The following is a 22,412-nucleotide window of genomic DNA, read 5'->3' on the forward strand; positions in this document are numbered from 1 at the left end:
GAGGATCGACCAAGATGGGAACTGCACTAGGCACTTTAGTTCTGGGCGTGGAGTACGACAGGGTTGTATTTTAGCACCTTTGCTTTTTACTCTTTATATCAATAATTTAGGCAAGTTTTTAGATATAGCCAGTTTAGATGTCCCCAAAATTGGTCAGGAGCGTTGCCCGGTGCTTCTGTATGCCGACGATGCTGTTTTGTTATCCCGCACAGCAGTCGGCCTACAGAAGCTGCTGGTGGGATTTGGTAATTTTATGAAATCCCTGGGTTTAAAGGTAAATATAGCCAAATCACATGTAATGAGTATAGATCGCCAGAGTAAACAAAATTGCCGGGTTTTTTATTGTGAAGGCTCCAAAGTTACCAGGGTAGCTTCTTTATTGAATTTGGGGGTTCTCTTTGATGAGAAAGGTACATGGGTTGCTCAATATAAACTTAAGGTCAATGACATGGCTAGGGCAATTGCAGCCGTAAACGGATTTGCCAAACGGCTAGGAACCAAACCTGTTGAGGCAATTGTGAACATTTATAAAGCTAAATGTATCGCAATTGCCACATATGGCTCCTCTGTCTGGGGGTATAGACCCATGGAGGGGATACAGCTAGAGGAGAATACATTTTTACAGGGGAATATTATCGGTCCCCCAAACAACACCCACCTATGCTGTACATCAGGAATTGGGGGTGGGTTATATAACCAATACACTCAGGTTGGCGCCAGTTATTTTCTGGCTTAAATTATGGCTTAATCCCGAATTAGACCTTAATCACAGACTGATCAGGGATTGTCTCACTCTGGATTATGTACACAAGATTAGGTGGCTTGTTTATGTAAGGGAAACATTGGTAACTGTTGGTCGACAGGACCTCTATGATGAACCTGGGTTGATCACGAAAATGGATCCCCGTGGGGTGAAGAAACAGCTTTTAAATTTGTGGGCAGTACAACGGGAGGAATTGGAGCTGAAAAAAGTAATGGTAAAAGCACATTACCTTTTAAAAACTTTTTCGCTAGGGAACTCCAAGTGGTGGTGCAGGCTGGAAGAACTAGGGCCATGCACCTGTGATAACTTTTCAGCCCAGGACACAATGCATTTAATAATGGAAGAGGAAGAGGTTTCTTTTTCACCCTACTAAAATGAAAAGGTTTTATCCAAGTTAAGCCAGCCTTATTGTATTTACAGCTACTAAATGATCCTAATGAGATCTTTTATATAGCCAGTTTCCTTATGGCAGCTGTCCGGTTGAGAAATAGCCGTTAGGAGAGCCCATAATTAATGAGGTTTTATTTCTGATTTTATCTTTTTAAACTTGGTTTTTATGATTGGTAATTTTAATGAGGTTTATATCAAATATCTTGGATGTATTGTCACTTTTGTCCTGTAAATGCACTTTACCTGACCAGTACTGTATCGCGTTCTTTGCACATAGACTGCCTACTGCCGGATTGTATTATACTGTGGACACTTTATATTGTATTTTTGCACAAATATGTATGTATTTTGTGTTTGTACTTTTATGGTTTTAACTTAACCGAATAAAGTGGTTTGACTGACTGACTGACTTGGCCCCTCCTTTCCCCACACATGCCACGAACCGAGGGGCATTGTATCAAGAATTGCGATAAAATTATCGCAGTTTTAGCGGCAGGAAACTGCCACTAAAACGGCGATAATGGGCTTGATAATATGTTCTTGTGAATTACCTTAGCAGCCCAGGTTCTGGTGTTAACCTGGGCTGCTATGGCAATTCACAAGGGCATATTATCAAGCCCATTATTGCCGTTTTAGCGGCAGTTTCCTGCTGCTAAAAACTGTGATAATTTTATTGCAGTTCTTGATAATATGCCCCTGAGATTTGTATTTCGCTGTGCAACAAGAACTATAAAACGTGAATGCTTTTGCAGCTGCTGCAATGACCTGTGAAGTTCATGGGTTCCATGCATCACTCCTTCAATCGTAGCAGATTACTCCTGTTGATCTGTTCATGCAAGTTTGATGGAGGCAGTGGTTCAATGTTTTTCCAACAAAAGGCAGGTGGGTGTTGGGCCAGTATTTGGTGAGGTATTCTTGCTCCAGGATAGCAAGGGGACAGTTCGATCCCTTCTGATGGCATCTAGAAAGAATATTTCACAGAGGGACACATTTATGATGTTGAGCTGAGCAATGGGGTTCTTTTGTTAGAGACATGTCACGATGGATGGTTTGAAAATGTCATTTTTATATGACGGGCCCTTGATGGACTTGACCACCATGACAGTGAGTTCCATGTTTAAGAGTCTGTTTAATGCTCTTTGGAATGGGGGTGCTCGATTGGAGATAGGGTAGATGTCTATTTTGTAATGATGATGTTGGGTTTGAGAGTTATATCTTTTCAGTGGAGAAGAGGTTGATGAGGTTTGTTGGAAATGACCATCTTTGTGTAATATTGCCCAGGATTTTTGCCACCATTAGACTACATTTGCTGTTCCCATTTTTGTTGACATTAGGACTTTGTACCCTTTACCCCTGATAACCAGTAGTAAAGTGCTTGTGCTCTCCCTTTCAAACATGGGAAAATTGACATACACCTAATTGACATATTTAATTTACTTATAAGCCCCTAGAAATTGTTACTACAAGTACTCAGGCCCAGTAAATTAAATGCTACAAGTGGGCTGCAGTATTCATTGTGTTGCCCACCAAAGTAGCACTGTAAACCAGGTCTCATGCCTGGTTTAAACCAGCCTTTTCGACCTGGTAAATTAAACTTTTTGCCAAGTCTAAACCTTCTTTTTTTAATATTTATAAGTCAGCCAAAAACAAGGTCCTAAATGATCAAAGGGCATGGTATTTAAAAAGTAGGACATGTGTCCTTAAATTGTGCATGTCTTGACAGTGAAAATCCCTCAAAGAGCCCAATAATGATGCCGGGAGGGAAGCCATCCCACAGCTCGTCAGAGGCTTTCAAACCTGACATCATAGGTTTCCATCCGACCGCCGTATTACAATACAGAAGGTCGGAGGGAAACCCACTGTGGAATTCCACTCTGCTTCCAATGGGCTCACAGAGCCCGTCAGGGCGACAGAGGAATAGTAATCTCAAATTGAGAGCGGAGCCTGCCTTGACTCCGCCATCGGGATTCCGATATTGGTTTTCACCTGCCCTTTCATGGCGGTCCACCCGCCATGAAAAGGCAGTCAGAAAGTGACTTTGGGTGCCCCCAGCAGGGCATCCACCCCCCTTACCCTCCACTATGGGGCTGAGGTGCACCTATGGTGCCCTCCCAAACTTCCATGCACCGTGTGGCAGGCACCAATATTGTGATTTGTGCTGCAGCCCATAGCACAAGCTGCAATAGAAAACATACACTTTACGATCACCATGAAGGTGGTGGCATAGTAATGATGATAGCGGAACTCCCGACTCCTTGTCAGGCGGTCCTGTTTCCGCTACGGTGTCGGTCAGCCGCCGTCAAAGTAATTAGGCCCAACGTCACCTGGCAGTGAAAAAAAAATACGTTATTTTTAGCTGTAGAAAAGCTACCTCTCTCATAGACTAACACTGGGATGCCTCATTATATTAAATAAGTCATTTAAGTGTGGAGCAGCTAGAAAAATGCATCTTCCACTGATCTCAATCATATATAAAAATATTCTTTAGTGATATGGTTGGATGTAAAATTATTTTGGAAATTCCACTTTTAGAAAGCTACTATATTTGACAGGAGCAGCTCTTCTGCCAGTAGAACCTGGGCATTAGGTATATACTCAAAACAATTGTTCACCAGATTTCATTTTTATGAAGTACATATTTAGGTAGGCAAATACAGGTATTCTATACTATAAATCTAGTAAAACCACTAATAGACTCTAGCCTTATGGGTTTTAAATTAAATTAAACCCGAAAAGTATAATAACTACATGTATAGTGTATTAATTTGAAGACCACATAGACAATGTTCAAATGTTACATACAATGTACAATAAGCAGACAAATCAATAAATGTCCACTGTGTCCCAAGGTGACAAAACACATATAAGTGACCAGGAGAAAATGTTATGTACAGACAACAGCTTTCATTATGTGTTTATAAATGCACACCAATAAAAATGGCAAATTCTATAAAGCCAGAGATAACTTGTATGCTTTTGTGTCTACTAGTGGGCAGCAGCACTCATTGTGCCAACTATTAAAAGTAACCTTTTAAAATATGTCTTAGGCCTGCCATTGCAACCCGTGATACAGTTTTAACCTGCCAACCGACCTGGAAATAAACCTTTGGACATGCCTAAACCTTCCATTTGAATACATATAAGCCAACCCTAAAGTAGGCCCTACAAAACCCTGAGGGTAGGGTGCATTGTATTTAAAAAGTAGGAATGTGCTTTTAAGTTTTACATGTCCTGGCAGTGAAAAACCCCTAAACTTGTTTTTCACTACTGTAAGACCTACCTCTCCCGTAGGATAACATTGGGTTACCTTATTACATTTAATACGTTCTAACGTTTGATTGGGAGCAAGCAGAAATTCAGATTTTAGATTACAATTTTGAAAATGACACTTTTAGAAAGTGGCACTTTCCTGCCGTAAACTCTCTGAGGTCTGAGAGTTTTCAGCTACCTAAACCTGTTAATAACTCATCCATAAAGAATGCATATTGGGCCCAGACACTGATCAATAGGGGACGATGTGTGGGCAGGGTGAGCCATCCTGCCAGGATGGTTGGGGACAGAGCTGTTCCCTGTCCATCTTACATTTCAAAGTGCTTGACTCGAGCACACACAAAGAAACCTAACACTAGTTATTTGTGCCCCTAGACTTCTTTGAGCCTGGGCAGGTGAATAAAGGGGAAGGAAGAAACTTTGCAGAACCAGATGTGTGGGGTGGACTAGAAGTTTCTCCCACCTCAAAGAGTGGCATCAGGTATAAATATTTAATCTCCAGAGCCACTCATTAGTACACTCCTGTAAATGTGGACATTACAGAAGAAGGACTGCCTTGTTTCCCAGAGGCTTGCCCTGCTTTTTTAGGCCTGCCTTATTCCCAAGATGACTGCCCTACTGCTACCAGAGGACTGCGCTGCTGTTTGAGGTGTGCCTTGTTCTTCATTGGATTGACTTTCTGCTTGAGGTCTACTCTCTTTACCGTATGTATGCGTTGTAATATTTGCGTTGAAAAGGATGTTCCCCCTCTTTACCTCAGGCTAGCCAGAGTGACTCCAAGGGTCGGTTGACTGATCTCCTGTCTGTTCTGAGCTACAGGGACACAAAAATCTCCAGAGGCCTCCCTGCAATTGCCCAGCTGACCTGCTGCAACTGGACCTGCCTGAGCCCTGCTGGCCTCTGCTAGAGGGTGTTCCTGACCCCCAAGAGGTGCCTCCCCAGGTCATGGACACTTTGCTGGCATCGGTGAAGCTCCTCCTGTGAAGAAAGAAAATCCTAATGGTTTGGTTTCTTCACAATGGTGAATGGACACGTTTGTGCTGGAACGCTGCTGCCGCCTGAGCGAAGCTTAGGTGAACAAGGCTCTTTGTACAACAGTGACCACCAGCAATGACCAGCATCTCGACATCTGCACTTTGCACTACAGCGACAGCCCATGGTAACCGTTAACGTAAAGCTCTAAGAACGACCAACTCCAACGTCCAACCGGGTCTTCACACTACAGAGATGACAGCGTGCACCGCTTGGCCTGCCCTTCGCACTTTAGTGACAGCCATCTGTGATGCTCACCCTGCACCTTGAAACCTCCTCCATCACAAACTGGACTCTTCACTCCGGACATTGAAAAAGTAACTTTTTCAGTGGAACTAACCTAGTCCCTGTATATGGCCAATGCTCCATCGTGGTCTGCCTCAACTTGGAACTTTGCCCCGGTCTAGCACGACCAGATGACCGCTAGAGGCGCTTTGTGCTTTTATGTGCTGTACTTAAACAAACCATTAGAAATTGCATGCATATCTCCCGTTCTACTGATTGGATCTTTATCGGTTTGGTGTCATTTTACTTATTAATATGTATCCTATTGTTCTAAATTGGTTTTAGATTTTCTCATGTGTTTTTACTTTATTACTGTTTGCATGCTGCATAAATTCTTTACACAGTAAACACAGGTTAATTTAGTGACTTTTGTGGTTCACTCTGACAGGGATTGTGGTTGTTGCTTGAGTAAGGTTTTCACCCCACTTCAACCAATAAGCCAATTTCTACCAGTAGCTAGATGTCCGCGCATTCAACTTAGGTGGGCTGACATATACCCAAACCTATGACCGCTCTTACTCCATCAGGCTGTTGGAGAAGTTTGACAATGGCGAAAATGTTGTAGTTTCCAATGTCAGCAAACTATGGCCTGCGCACATTAAAATTGGGCGGGTGGACAACAAACTTAGCAGGGAGGGTTCCTTCTTGCCAAGATAGAAATTTGGTTCTCAGTCCTTGTTTTAACAAGGCTGAGGACACATATAGCTGATCCCCCAGGTGGTAAAAAAGTATCTGCACATTTTCCTGTTAAAAAGGTTAACACTAGTTAGTTGACTGTGCTTAATTTATAGGTCAAACTATGATCTTCGAGGAGATTTTCAAGAAGCCCAAGAGCATTCTTCATAACTACGAAAGGAACATCTGTCACTGGAATTCTATGTGCTTCCCAGTTTACTATTATGGCCCAGTACTTTTCAAGAGTATTCCATAAACTACTCCTGTTCCTCATACTGCATTCTTGTGATTTCATTGAAGCCAGCATTATTTGACACAGACAGCACTGTAACAATAGTTGTTGTATACTACTTAGAATGAGCTATGGGCCTGTCTCTTGTTCATGTGTGGGTGGCGTTCTTGTCTATTTCAATCCTTTGCTCCTGATTTGATGGCTTTGCTGATAATTACCTTGTTTGCCCTGCACTTTAGAAATGTTGGTTTCACCCTCATTTTTTTATTAGTTCAGTGTATCCTTCGATTTCTGATGTCAGGGAACTACTTTTTCTATTCTTTTTTAAAAGAAAAAATACTTAATGGCAGTAATCTAAGGGAGTGCATGTCGTGTTGCTTTCTTTTTCCATCACTCTGTTTGTTTCTCAAATGTACAAGCCAATTGTATGCTTGCACTCCTAGAAAAAGAACCTCTTAATCTCTTTCTCCCATCCCACACTGTCTTCGTGCACTTCGAAGTATAGAAAATAATGTTCCGGTATATTAGAATTAAAAATAATTATACTTCTAAGATGGCCATCATATTCTGTGTGGACTCAGCAAAACATCATTCACGGAACTATGGTGTTTATTTACAAGCCCCTTGCACTGCGGTACGTCCCTTTTTTGCTATATTAAAAGTGACAAACTAGCAGCGAAAGGGGCTTGCAAATAAGCCCCTGAATTTTCTGTATTTCCAAGATGGTACTTCCATGATAGCCACGCCTGTGTCTCAACATTGCAACCTGATTGTCATCTGGGACTAATAGACAACACAATTCCAAGATTACTTTTGGCTTTGCCATTGCTGACACAATTTAACAAGCATTGGCAAGTTTTCCCTGCTGGTACTAAAGTAATTTCAAATTAGTTCTGTGCAATGCCTTTCAATACCAGTAGTAGTGCAGCTGAGCTTTATGAAACAGTAATTAGACAAATAAATAATAGACAACACAATGAGGAACAGTCTGAAATTCGAAACTACAGGTTTCTGTGAAGATACCAATAGTCAGTAATTTAATAAAATACACATTTCAGCTCACTTCATTACTGATATACAGTAAATACAGTTTGTAATAATTATTTTCTGGAGTACATTTTTAATCATCATGTTACAAAACACCAATGGGGTACCTGAACTCTTTGTGAACAGGTATTATTGGACTGATGAAGGATTTGTTGACTCCGCCTGCTCAAGCAACATAAGTTTTTTAGATAAATTCTCAGAAGAACTGTGTACATAAAATGTTGACTTAGTTTCAGGGTGATTACCAGTGCTTAATTTTTGCTAGGTATGACAGAGATTCGGCACCTGCACTTATTTTTGGGAAATGGAACCTACTTTTTATCAACAGACTAGGAACCAATAAATGTGGGAGTAAGGCAGAAAATTGCGAAAAAGTGAGTAAAGCCAATGTAGGAAATCAGTATCAAACAGGGAAAGCAGGGATGGAAAAGAAACTTGGGGGCATATTATCAAGGACCGGTGTTAAAATTATCGCCGTTTTATCGGCAGGAAACTGCCGATAAAATGGCGATAATGGGCTTGATAATACACCCTTGTTAATTCCCATAGAAGCCCATGGTAATTAACAAGGGCGTATTATCAAGCCCATTATCGCCGTTTTATCGGCAGTTTCCTACCAATAAAACAACGATAATTTTAACACCCGCCCTTGATAATATGCTCCTATGTTTGTGAGAAGTATAGGTTGCTGGAAGAAAGAGGCGCAGGAGAGTGAATTAAAACTAAGCTGCCTTATACTTGGAAGCCCCTGCATTGAAGAACTCTGAGGTGAAAAACTTTGGACCAGTGTACTTATTTCATTTTTAACAAATGAAGTACTGGCTACCAGTAGAGTACCTGATGAAGAATCTTTTATCTGGGTTTCATGTATTCTTGTTTTCAGTTTTTTCATACTATAACGTAATTTCATGGTATCATTGCCTGTTATTCTCTGTGTGATATTTAGTTGTTTAACTAACTCGAAATGCTTCTCGACTTAGTAAATCAGAGATAATAAAAAAATTATCGATTAACAGCCTCTATAATACCCTAGTGAAATAATCTCATCTATAAAACCCCCCACAGCTCCCTACCCTGTTGTGCTGATTGTCATTTGCTGAGACAACATAGATTTACAGAACAGGACAGCGGATTAATAGGGAGTCCTAGCAGTATATTTGATCATGATACACTTCCATGTCTTCTTTTCTCCTCTTGTACCAGGGTTTCCACCTCCTTCATGAAGCGCAAGCACAGCTCCTCTTGCCACGGTAGTGCCACACACTGCACAGCCACAGGGAGTCCAACCCCTCCCGTCACAGCCTGCAGCAAAAACACAAACATAGGGAGAACAGGCAGTAAAAACTATTATCACCACGGAAACACTCTTATTTCAACTTTCAAATAATTATGCTAAATGGTTCATGTAGGGAGCGAAATACTGGTATAAATGGTTATATGTTTTAAATAAAGTAAACTCGCTGGCAACCCTTTAGGTAAACCAAACACTTGTGTAGTCCTAACTATCCATGTTTAAAGCACTTTGCCAGCTTTAATACTAATGTTTTAAGTGGTTGTATGACGTTACAACGCATTCTTTTACAACACATACCTTTACAACGCATTTTTTACAACGCAACATCCATTGCAACGCATTCCATTACAACGCATGTCGTAACAAATAATTTTTTTAAAACTACCTTTACAACGCATTCCATTACAACGCATGACATTACATTGCATGTATGGTAAGTATTGGATAGTGTAGGGGTAAAAATTACTATTCTAACTCCAGGGGGTGCAACAGTAGGGTACATGTTCGATAGTGTAGGGGTAAAAATTACTATTCTAACTCCAGGGGGTGCAACAGTAGGGTAAGTATTGGATGGTAATTGTATGCGTTGTAATGGTATGCGTTGTAATGACTGCATTGTAATGACATGCATTGTAATGGTATGTGTTGTAGTGTCATGCGTTGTAATGGTTACGTTGTAATGGCATGCGATGTAATGGATGTTGCATTGTAAAAGTTTCGTTGTAATGGTAGTGCGTTGTAAAAGTTGCGTTGTAAAGGTTGTTTCCCGTTTTAAGTGTGTGTCTGACTGACGGTGACGTAAGGTCCTTTGCTCGTATGGGGTTTATGTAACTTTCAAAGAGAAGCGCAAACTTGTAATCCTGAATTGCCACCTGGAGGGACATGAATGAATGAATGAATGAAAATATTTTTATTATGCGCAAAACTATGCCCAGTGGGCGTCAAGGCGCCTAACATCAAAATAACAGCTTATCACCCCATGGAGCGTTCAATCATAGGTAGGCCCTCCTATAAAACCAGGTTTTAAGTTCCTTTTTAAACAGATCAATTGATGGCAACCTTTTAATCTCAATTGGAATAGAATTCCAAAGCTGAGGAGCCACAACTGAGAAGGCCCTAGCTCCCCATCTAGTCAGCCTAACACGAGGCACGACAAGTTGGAGAAGTTCAGCAGATCGAAGGCCTCTAGTTGGTACATAACGGGCGAGTAAGGAACTAATCGCACTCGTTGTTCCCTCAATCCTTTCCTCTTTTAGAAATTACGTTCTCACTGTTATGTTGAAATATGCAGGTTTGTAGAGTGCACTATCACCTGGTAGGGAGTGGGAGCTGAGCAGGTGTAAGTCTAGCCTAACCTGGGCCCTAGTGGGACTACTTGAAAAGACAGTTCTCCAGCTTCTTGTGGAATTCAGGAAGTGAGAAAGAGGCTCTTCAGTGTAGAGGCAGGCCACTCTTTAGGAGCGATGCAGGAGAAGGCTTAATTGCCGGATCTGATTTTCCATATGCTTTCGAAATGTGCAATCTGAAGTCCTGACAAGCACAGGTGTCTGGAAGGTTTGTGAAAGCACATGCAAATATTGAGGTATGCTGGTTCACTTTATGTAGTGTCATGAAAGTGTGGGTGAGAAGGTTGAATTTTACTTGGTATAGGGGAGCCAGTGGAGCTCTTTCAGGAGTGGTGTAATGTGAGTCGTGTGATGTGAGTGAGGTTTGGAAGGCTGCCAAGTTCTGCAGCCTACTGTTGCATTTTTTGTTGATTCCAGTATCGAAGGTGTTCCCGTAGTCCTGCTTGCTTGAGACTAGGGTGTATGTGGCAGTTCTTCGGGTGCTGTTCTGGAGCCATTTGAAAATCTTTTGCACCATCTTCAGTGTATAGAAGCATGAGGCGGTGAATGTGTTGAGTTGGGTGGTCATGTTGAGTTTGCTGTTGATGACCATCTTGAGGTTCTTAGTGTGGATGGGTATCAGTCCTACCTCTGTTGGTGACCAGGTGGAGTCCCACGGTGAAGTGCTCTTCCTGAAGATCATTATTTCGTTTCAGTATTCAGCTTTAGACAGCTGGTCTTCATCCATGCAAGCATTGAACTTGATCCAGGTACTGGGTGTCTTGTCCATGAGGAGAGAGAGAATGTGTTGTACTTCATCAGCATAGGAGAGGACATTGATGTTAAGAAAGTGGAGTATGCTGGCTAGAGGGATCATGTATATGTTGGAGAGGGTCAGGCTTAGAGAATATCCTTGGGGAACTCCGCTGTTGAGGTTGCAGGCTACCGAGGCATACGGTGTTAGGCTGACTGGCTGGGTCCTTCCAGTTAGGAAGGAGCAGATCCATCAAAGTGTGTGCCTTTGCATTCCGATGTCATGTAGGTTTTTGTTGGAAATGGCCCTTTTTGCAGGGTTATCTCCAAACTTTTTGCTTCTTCCTCCCTTGTTTTTCCTGACCTGTGGTTGTTGGCAATAGGACTCTGGGCTCTTTACCACTGCTAATCAGTGCTAAAGTGCATATGCTCTCTGTGTAAATTGTTATTGCGATTGGTTATCCATGATTGGCATGTTTGTATTACCAAGAAGTCCCTAGTTAAGAACACTGAGTGTGCCAGGGCTGGTGATACAAATGCTACTAGTGGGCCTGCAGCACTGATTGTGCCACCCACATGAGTAGCCCTAAAATGGTGTCTCAGGCCTGCCACCGCAGTGCCTGTGTGCAGTCTGTGATCTGCCATGTCCTCCTGGTCAGTGTCCCCACTAGCCAGGCCTAACCCTTCCCTTTCTGTGCACATTGGTCACCCCTATGGTACCCCCTTGGGCAGGGTGCAGTGTATGTGAAAGGTAGAGCATGTACTAGTGCAGGTGACATGCTCTGGTAGTGAATGACAACCATTTTTGTTTTTCACTATTGTAAGGCTATCTTGCCCATAGGCTATCATGGCTACAGTGGTTACCTGAATATATTCCCATAGGAGCAAGATAGGACATAAAAGTCTGGTATCCCTGAACTTTTCTGTGTGCCTTTGGCTGTTTGTGAATTGACTGCCTGGTTTGTGAGTGACAGGGCTGGGGGATTCCAGGGGACAGAATGAGTCCGCCCTGTGGTGAATAGAGAGATCTGCATCTAGATGGGAGGGAGGAGTTGCACCTGGGACCTGAATAGGAACGTGCCTGCCCCCCCCCCCCACAGTGCTGGCTCCACCCTCTGTGGTGCATCTGATGTCTCTGCACTGCACTGTGAAAGGAGAGAAGGAATCATGTCAACAAAGTGCTCCAGGGCTGTGCTTTCCCTCCACAATGCTGGCTCACCTCCTGTGGGGCGTCTGATGTTTCTGCTCTGCACTGTGAAAGGAAAGAAGGGGTCATGTAAACAGAGTGCTCCAGAAATGGTTTGGACCGGGCTCAGAGCCCTCCTGCACAAAGGGAACAAAGACTTTGTGGGGTATAAGTACAGGGCCCCAGACCACTGAACTTTAGATCATCCTCGAATCAAGAAGGAACCTCTGCCAAGGAGAAAGCTAGAAGACTGAAGAAGGAAGACTGTCCTGCAGTTGCTTTGCTGGACTGGCCTTCAGTTGCTTTGCTGCCAAGGAGAGTGGCATGACTTTGCTTTGTGCTGTGTCCCCTTGCTTGAAGGAATCTCCAAGGGCCTGAGAAGAGCTGGATCCCTATTAAGAAGTCCCAGAAACAAAAGGACTTCACCCCCAGCTTCCCTAAACTCTACTGAGAGAGTTGTGTCCTTTCTAGAGTGCTTGGGCCAGTTGTGGTGCCTCTGGAAGTTGTACCTGTGTTGGGAAGCTGCAAACCAAGATTTGAAAGACTTTCTGCAAGTTTTATCGCATCGCTCGCATCGCGAGGAAATTCCCACCGCTACGAAGGCCGAGATCGTCACAGCGCCTGTTGCCGCTGCCAGAATCGTTCCATCCTTCGTTTGCGGGACCCACCAGTCTGGTGCTGGAAGATTACCATCGCTGCGAGTATCGCCGCAGAGCCTGTCGTTACTGGGTGAGATCGTCGCACCGCTTGCTTGCGGACCACATCATGTCGCTGCGGAGTCATCGCAGAGCCATCGCATCGAGGGGCCGCGAGAGGAGAAGATCGACGCTGAGCTGCGCATCATCGCCGCCCCGGAGATTATCCCCGCCCCGAATATCGTCGCATCGTACCTTTTGCGAGCCGCTTCCACTGAAACCGGTGCGCCGGAATCCACGCAAGGTATCGCATCCCTCCCCATACAGACCGGAGTCACCGCAACACGCCCACTGCGTCCAGCGGTGTTGTCGCATCGCCTCCTCAGGAGTGAAAAATCGCGTGCTTTTCGACGCTACAGCTTTCACTTGGAACTTTTGTCGCATCTAAAGGTACTGTTGGCTAAAACGTGATGCAACTGTGGATTATTTTAACGCAAACTTAAGAACTCATTTGAAACCATATTCTTGAACTGTGTACATTGGATTTTTGTCGTTTTGGTCTTGTTTAGTTTAATTTAAATAGTTCTATTTTTCTAAATTGGTGTGGAGTTCATTTGTGGTGTTTTCACTGTGTTACTGTGAGTGTTGGTACAAATACTTTACACATTGCCTTTGATAAGCCTGACTGCCCGTGCCAAGCTACCAAGGGGGTGAGCAGTAGTTATCTAAAGAGTGTCTCCTCCTTACCCTGACTAGAAGCAAGGGTCCCTATTTGGACAGTGGTACCTACCTCTGCCAACTAGAGAACCCCAGTTCTAATCGTGTTGTTTGAGGATGGTGGGGTGGGGGACTCTGTCAAACGCTGCAAAGAGGTTCAGGAGGATTAGGGCTGCCTCTTCTCCCGCATCCAAATTCATGTGGAAGTCATCCATCACGGTGATGAGAGACGTTTCCATGCTGTGGTTGTTCTCTGAAACTAGGCCGAGTGGTGTTGAGGAGTTGGCGGTCATTGAGGTATCCGGTGAGGCTGATTTTCTCATCCATTCAACATATTACTTAACGTCATCTTGAGCGTTATATTCCTCTTCCATTTTCACACCCTTCAACTAGCCCACCAAATGTTAATTATTCATTTCTGGACAATTCTGCATGTCTCACTCCATGCGCCTGTTTGTCTATTTTGCTATTCTTAAAAAGACCTCTACATACTAATTGATAAAATGATCATAAACCATATGTGGAAAATCATATTTTTTTAATGTATGAATAGAAACATGATTAAGTCTTTTTATGACTTCCAACAGTTTCTGTCATATATAATTATATGCACCTTAAATATGTATTTGTCACATTCCCATAGGCAGGGTAAACTACAGAAATCACCCTGAATAATTCCAAAACTGATAGAATATCCTTGGCACATAATTGCTATTTATTGTAATTGTATAAATCCTTTTGCTATGTTGAAACACTACTTGCACAAATTCTCCCTTGGCTAATGTTATTATATAATCCAAACATATCTCATCACTGTATATTCAAAGAAAGGTGACGTATTCACTGAATGGAGGATTTATTGGTGGATAGCACAATATTTTTAAATGTGTGCAATAATGTTTAATCGTTGCATTTTCGAGGCATGATGTAACAGGAAGCACTTGTCCAGTAGGGAAAAATTCAAAAATTGGATGTAACAGGTGGAATTTTATACATCTGCCGTAGAGGGTTTATTTGCAAAGCAGAGGAATTGTGTTTTACAAGATTTTATGTATGTTTTATAAACCTTTTGTCTGCATAACTATCGAATGAACTTGTATGGCAATTTGATACATCAGGCATTTATACATTCACACAAATATATATATTTTTTAAACATAAAAACAAGAAAGTTGCCACTAAATCAACGTTAAACAACAATACTTATATACCCATAAAAAATCATGGTGGGCTCTAAAATTCAAAAGCAAAACAAAAATCATTAACCACAGCAGCAATTTCCTTGGTGGATCAATTGAGTTACATGCTCCATTAATATATTTATGTTATGTTATAGTGAGATTTATACCGCGCGCTGCTACTCGAGAGTGTTCTGGCGCATAGGAGAACAGTGACAGAGGGGAGCAAAAGAACTAGAGCGACTGTTTAAACAGATGAGTTTTGAGTAGTTTTTTGAAACTGGAGAGTTCCTTGGTATGACGAAGGTCATCTGGCAGGGAATTCCATAGTGTGGTTGCCTTAACCACAAAAGACTGCCCCCCAAGCCGGGATCGCCGAAATCTGGGAACCACCACCCGCCATTGGAGGGCGGAACGAATTTACACTAATACATTCTGGATTATTATTTCCATGTAATTATAAAACATAGGAAGATATTAATGTGTGAGCCAAATGCATATTACACATTGATTTCTGTTCAAATCTCTTGTGGTCCATCAATCGTAGATAGATACATAGCCAATGTATGATCGTTGTGGTCTGGGGCCCAAAACAACAATCATTCAAATGACAAATAAAAGACTGGAAGTCTGGCAAACAGTATTCATTGTAATGTAAGTCCATTCTTAGAAATTATTTTCCTGCTGTAGGTTTAAGATATGTCACTACATTCACTTGGGGCCTTGAGGTGCACAAGGGTGACAGTGATTGCCAAGGATTTGTGGAATTTGCCCTTTCCAAGTTATCTGTAAACCTACATTCATTTTAATTTCAACTCTGCCCCCTCAAATAGATGTGTCGTCCTATATACCTTTCTTCCAATAATCCTTTAAAAGTTTTCACACTCTGCCTTAACTGCCTTCATCCTGTAATGTTGATCAAATTCTTACCATTTTATTCAGCATTACGTAAACTATGAAAATAGCGCAGATTCGTATTGCAACTTCATAACTGCAGATATGAAACTGATTCTCATTCGATCTATCTACATTCGATCTAGTTTATCTCAGGATTATTTTCACCATTATAAGGAATTGAGCAGAATCTCAAACTTAAAGATTTGATTTTTGATCATGAACGCTTTCAATCCCGAACAATAAAAAATTACCTTAGACTTGGACTAAAATAGTTGTACTCCCTACCTAGCACTCACGCATTGTCTCCTCATTAGCTGCAACTGGCAGTCTGAAAAATCTGAAGTTAATTTAACCTAAAATAATGATACTCTAAGGGGCAGATTTTTCAAATAAATACATGCAACGCAGAGCGGCACCCAAAGAGGCTGAGCTGCGTTGCATGACAAGGAGGCAGCAGGACAGTGCTATATCCAAAGAGATATGGCTCTCTCCTCCCCTTTCCCTGGCTCTGATTTCAGCTGTCGAACGCCACGCACACACCTTAGCACTGTAGCAGTAGGCTGTTTGCGTGAGTCTAGCATAGGTTTTGTACAGGAAGGTTGCACTTCCTGTACAAAATACCATGCCTAGACATGTTTTAAAGCTTTTCCCATTTTGTATGTGTGCTGCACAGTGCAGCACGCATGCAAAGTGGAAAAGAAAGGAGAAATAAAAACATTTCTCCTGTTAGTGCCTCCTTTGAAGTGGCGGTAACTTTTAGCGCTATGTGGGCACATGGGCAACTCATAAATCGTGTTAATCTGTGGAATCTAATAGATTCATGCCTTGAAAGTTCTAATAAGGTTATGTGGGTCTCTGTAACCTGAGCTTTGGCCTCCCCTCACTTTAACCCCACTACACTTTAAAAGAAAAACCTTATGAGTTGAAGTTGCCTGATTGGAAAATGTTGGCTACTGACCTTTCTTATCAGGTTATCCCAGTGATCATTGTAGTGCCCCTCATAGTGCGTCAGCTTCTCCTCGTCCTGCTCCGTAACTGTAGTGACTGGCACCACCCCAGCAGGGAAGTTGAGAACATTGTACAGGTAGGTGTACGTTCCAGTAGCTGCAAAAATACTATGATGCATTATTTTTATCAACACGTGTCCAATGTAAAACATGAATATTATGTTGGGCCATAATTGTATCTATTTACTTGATATCTGTACAGTTTATGGGCCACAGACCTAATAGCATAAAGGAAATGTAAGGGTAACAATGCATACAAGTAATGCATACACAAGAAAAAGTGTGATTATTTCATTCTAAGATATCTATTTCGTTATAAAATTTTAGCCAGAAAATACAGAAGAAGGGGGCAGGCACAGGTGTTAGCTACATCTGCCTGTGACAATTACGCTCCTGATCACAGGCCAGATGTTTCACCTTCCATACAAACAGAACATCTCCCTACACCCAGAGCCTTTGTCTCAGCTCTCACTGCAAGTTTACACCTCATCAAAGGTGCTATAAAACTCCTGTGTGACATATTTACCACACCCAAATAGATTTCTAGAGGCTTTAGGCAGGGAGAAGATAACTTTCTAAAAGTGTCTCTTCCAAAATATTTATTATAAATAAGACTTCCTCAATGAAGTTTAACATTGAAATCTGTCCTAAATTTAAATATAATGCATTCTGCCTTATGGACGGTAACACTTGCTTAGGCGTTACTTAACTATTTAAAAGGAAGGCTTAGGCCTGTCAAGAGGGAATATTTTGACAGGTGGAATTTGCAGTTTAAACCTGCACAGCCATTTACTAGTGGCAGGACTGCAGTCATGCTTACAGCATCACTATAGTGAAAGGCAAAATGGGTGCTTCAGTACACTTGTGACATTTAACTGATAGGCCCTGGTAACACTGTTGTACCGCATACCAGAGACTTGTAAGTATGTTAAATATACCAATCAGTGGTGTATTAGTAACATCATACTGAAAGGGGGAGCACAGGCACTTTACCACTGGTTAGCAAGGGCGAAGTGCAGAGTTCTAAAGCCAGCAACAACAATCAAGGCAAAAATATGGGGTGGCACCAGGCAAAATATGTTCATTTCTACCATTAAGTAATTGATATATCTTGTGACAACACACTCAGCTGGAATACTGAAAGCAATGAAGATGTTTTTTTATACAAAACTCTGAGAAATAAAGCATTATGCTAGGCTGTAGCAGTAGATTTTTAAATATATGATAAACTTTCTCTTTTCAAGATAAAATAGCCCTATGACATGACTATTTGGCACTTTACAAAAAAAAAACATTTGCCAGTTTATGTGTTTGCTGGTACGAAGATAGCATTGGGTGTACTTAGACACATGTCAATACCTACTTCCATGACATGCACACATAAAAATCTACAATTATTTAGCAAACATCAGCATATTACAATGAAGATTGGGACCACGCCTCCATGCCTCCGTGCTGCCGTAGGTGATGCTGCTCCTTCCTCCCGTAATGGTGGTTTGGCGTTTTGGTGTTTCGGCGTTTTGGTGTTCCGAATGATGCGGATCACACGGCGCTGAAGTTTAGAAAATGTTGTGGTCGCTTTGATGCCCTAATCACCTTAAATCACGAAGCATAGCGCAACATTTCCTGAGCGCAGGCGGCATTGCTGATAGAGACCTAGGCACTGGGACCTGCTGATTGCCGGTGTACTACGAGCGTCCTGGGGAAGGAGGGGCCGGTGAGTGAAGGCTGTTACATGGCGCTCTGAACTTGGCCTGACTTTTCCAGCCAGCGATAACTAAAGGACTGGCACTGCATTTCTTCTTCTGGGTTAATAACCCTAATTTCTGTTGTCAACCTTTTACCACTGCATGTTGCACTGTACCTGTGTGGGGAGACACCATCCATGCTGCTACTGGCTGCCCACTGAGACATTTAAGCCTTTTTAAGCCCAACATTGCTGCTTCCATTTTACCATCATTAGACGCTGCACGCCGCGCTTTATCTGGCTCAAGAGACACTGGCTGCCCACTGAGGACTCCAAAGTTGCTGCGCTTGTTGCTGGCGAGAGGACCTGGACGCTGCATTGTTGTGGGACTTCATGGGGCCAGAGGACACGCCCACACCTGAGCCACATTGCCAACTGCGGCTTGCCGCTCCCTCCCCGCGGGAGCCGCTGCGCTTGTTGCTGGTAAGAGGACCTGGACGCTGCACTGTTGTGGGACCCGCACCTGAGCTGCATTGCCCACTGCCTACTTAGTCTATCACCACCCCCGCTCCGCACACCGGGAGAAGCCCGGGCAAAGGGCAGGCCCGTTTAAGCCTGTTCAAGGCTGGGCCCTCCCTCTTAGCTTTCCAGCTCCTTAAGGTTAGTTTCCTTTACGCTTCGCGGCATTTGGGCTGTCGGTAAAAGATCCTCGAGCTACTGAGTTTTGTCTACAACGAGAGGGGAAGGGGCGGCCTGCCTTTACAGGAGGGAGTGTTGTCGGGACTTTGGACCAATTCTTTGTGAGAGCTACCTCCTTACTTGCTCATGAAATCGCCATGACCGAACGGCGATTATCTCTTGATCCCCAGCAAAACAAACGGTCATCCTTGGGTGGTTTAATGGGTGGTTTAATGCATGTACGATCACCGGAAGGTTGCTTGACCATAGGCTCAGATTCACTGAATTCGGTAGGGGGGTGTAGCCAAACTCCCTTATTACCGCTGGATAATCCAACCACAGCGGAGCAACTGACTAGCTCTACCCCGCATGATTCGGTGCAATCGAGCTCAGCAATCCGCAAGGTGCATCGAGTGACTACTAGGTCTGTGCCCCAATCAAAAACTTTAGCGATGGAAAATTTACCGGAGCCGACCTCAAAGAGGAAACGGGGAGGGGGCCCTCAGAGGCAAAAAAATGCAAAAATGCCTAAAGTGTCTAAAACTGGTGGGTTGGCGCCTTTATCTATAACACTTTTACCAGAGCCACAGCCCACCACTTCTACAGCAGGCACTCAGAATGTGGCTACTGGAACTCTGATTGTTGAAAATAAACAGAGTCTATGGGCTAGACTGGGGGCCCTTATAACATGATCATTCTCGCCAATTCTTGAAAGACTGACTGCAATAGAGGAGAAAGTAACCAACCTCAAATTTTTAGCTGTGTCTAATCATGCGATGGCCATGGTTTTACTGGGGGAGAAAACGGGGTCTATTGAAATGGGGTTCAATGTGATAACTAACCCTATAATCCCAAACTCACTACCTGATATCTCACAACCATCTAACTCTATACCCACTATACGACCTAGCAATGGGGGGTTGGTAACTGCTTCTGAAAATGGCACAGGGGTCCAGGAAGCAGGAGGGAGTGATGAAGGAAACACATCTGGGAAGTCTGCCCAGCTCATCCCAAGCACACCTAGGGTGGAGGGAGATGGTCCCCTTGGTAGGATTACCAGGCATTTTGTAGGTAACAACTGCATGCCTGGATTAAATAACTAATCCCTGCCCCTGGGGTCAATAGACCTGTTTCACCTGTATTTAATCATGGGCAGGGAAATAGTCTATCCAAACACGACCACAGGGTAGTATACCTCCCTCCTGCTGCTGCACCACTGGTAATAGTTCTGCGGAAGATACCTATTTTGCAGGAAGGTCAGGTGGAATCCACGCAACAGTTAATGGCAAAAACTATGCACTGGCTGAATGTTAAAGTGAAAGAAGCGGGGTAGGGGGTTGGGACATCTGTAAACAACTCATAATTGTTAGATGCTCTTCTTGGGTTGGCTATTCTTTGAAGAATGGAGGGGGAGATTGTGTGGTGGCTAACTTCAACAATGAGCGTGTAGTTAGGCTTATACTTGATTGTCTAGGAAATAGGAATAGAGGATTTTGTCCTGCTCAAATCTCTGTGCTTCCTTTAGGGTTCTTCTACAGTCCCTATCACAACTCCCTACTAGGAGTGAGGGCTAACAGTGACAATCGTAGTAACCACTATGGGGCTATGGCGTATCCGCCTTGACTCAATTTAGCAAACAGATTTGCTCCATTGTCTGGTCTAGATGGATGTGATTGACTGCCACTTGCTGCCACACGTATGAACGAAGAGACCCCTAATCCTTTTGGCACCCTACATCAGCTGGATTCACATCCTCATCCAATAAATCCCAATGGGGACCAGGGTACTGAGAATATGTCTATGCCGGGACAAAGGATCGGCTTGGCCAAGAGGCCATTTAATATAATATGCTGGATATTGCGGGGTTGCTCACGAAGACCAGATCCGAGGACTGGTCTAACTTTATTGAGACATGTGACATGGTTACGTTCCAAGAAACTTGAGCTTCGGACACTATCTTTCGGACAGGTTTTTTGGCATTCGGCAAGCCGGCAACTCCTAGTAGTAAAGGGCGCCCTTATGGTGGGTTGTTGTTATGGGTGAGACAACAAGCTGGTTTTCAGGTTAAAGAGTTAGTGATTGATAACCTAGATATTCAGACTATCAGAATAACTTCCATGCATGAGTCTGAGTGTATATTTATAAACATGAATGCCAGAGGGCAGGCAGGTGGAAAGGCCTCTCTGATCATTTCTAGTTTGGATTCTTTCCTGAAAACTCTTAGGAGGCCCTGTAATAAGATTATTGCAGGGGATTTTAATTGCACGTTCAAGCCTCTTGGTTATGAGGACAGGAATCTAACCAGTGATGAAGACGCGGTTCGGGGCGTCCCGTCATTTTCGCTCGCCCCAGTTAAGAAATGGACTGAAGCTGTGCTTCAGCTTAAAAGTCTTACAATGGAGTGTGGGCTCCATGCAGTAAATGGTAGAACTAAATCAGATACAAAAGGCAACTTTACCTTCAGCAATGGGGCAAGGAAAAGTAGGATTGATTATTTTCTCATTAATCTAGAACTCTAGCCTAGAGTGAGGGATATGGGGGTCGTGAATAGACCAAATGGCAACCATGACCCTCTCTTTATGACACTAGAAGTGATTTGCATGCAGACCCGGAGTGGCATTCCGGACACGGTACCATCAAATCTGATTATGTCCAATGACTCTTGCAGGTTTAAAATCGGCAAAGGTCGCGGCGGATGAGGCCACTATAACTCAAATCAAGATAACGCTAGTAGACTCTCTGGCAGCCCTTTCCCAATTAGATTTTAATGAGGACACCTTACTAGCTCTTACAGCACATCATGAGGTCCTGTTCACCAAGCTTGGATCCTATTTGGTAAAACCTAAATCGCGAAGAAATAGGGGCCCAGGGTATAAAGCAGCAAAATGGTATGATGGTGCTTTCAGGAAGGCTTACAGGGCTCTGTCCAGTGCAATCAGGGCAGGCTCTGTTCAGGAAGTAAGGACTAGGATGTCTGAATACAAGACTATCCAACAACGGGCAAAAAAGGCCCATGCTGAGAATCGATTGAAGGACCTGTTAGCAGCATGTAATGGCAAAAACGGGTGTAGTTTCTGGCACTTAATTAAGTGGGGAGGTGACCATGCGGGTCCGGTACCTGCTAATAACATTTCACCAGAAGCTTGGGTTACATATTTTCAGTCCCAATTCTCCTCTCATATACAGTTCAAGCATAATCAAGTCAAAAAGCTTTTATTCGATATGCAAGATATCTTATAAGCACACATGCAATACAAACATTTTCAATTATACAAAAAGCATCACTTAAAGAAGTCAGTATAAAAAGCACATTTAAAAGGGATAAAAGGACATAGATTGTCCGCTGATAAATTAGCTAAAC

General features: G+C 43.1%; 1 protein-coding gene across 1 annotated transcript in view; it reads right to left on the bottom strand.

The window, feature by feature from the left end:
* Positions 1-7,629: 7,629 nt before the first annotated feature.
* LOC144800484 (vitamin D3 hydroxylase-associated protein-like) overlaps positions 7,630-22,412 on the bottom strand; it is a 257,769-nt gene continuing 242,986 nt past the window's right edge. The window contains exons 14-15 of the mRNA XM_078671683.1: positions 16,638-16,783; positions 7,630-8,996 (exon numbers count right to left, since the gene is read on the bottom strand). Coding sequence (XP_078527809.1) covers positions 8,856-8,996; positions 16,638-16,783 — 287 coding nt within the window. The 3' untranslated portion in view covers positions 7,630-8,855. The remainder of the gene's footprint in view (positions 8,997-16,637; positions 16,784-22,412) is intronic.

Source organism: Lissotriton helveticus, chromosome 1_2 (assembly GCF_964261635.1).
Source record: "Lissotriton helveticus chromosome 1_2, aLisHel1.1, whole genome shotgun sequence".
In the NCBI taxonomy this organism is placed as follows: Eukaryota; Metazoa; Chordata; class Amphibia; order Caudata; family Salamandridae; genus Lissotriton; species Lissotriton helveticus.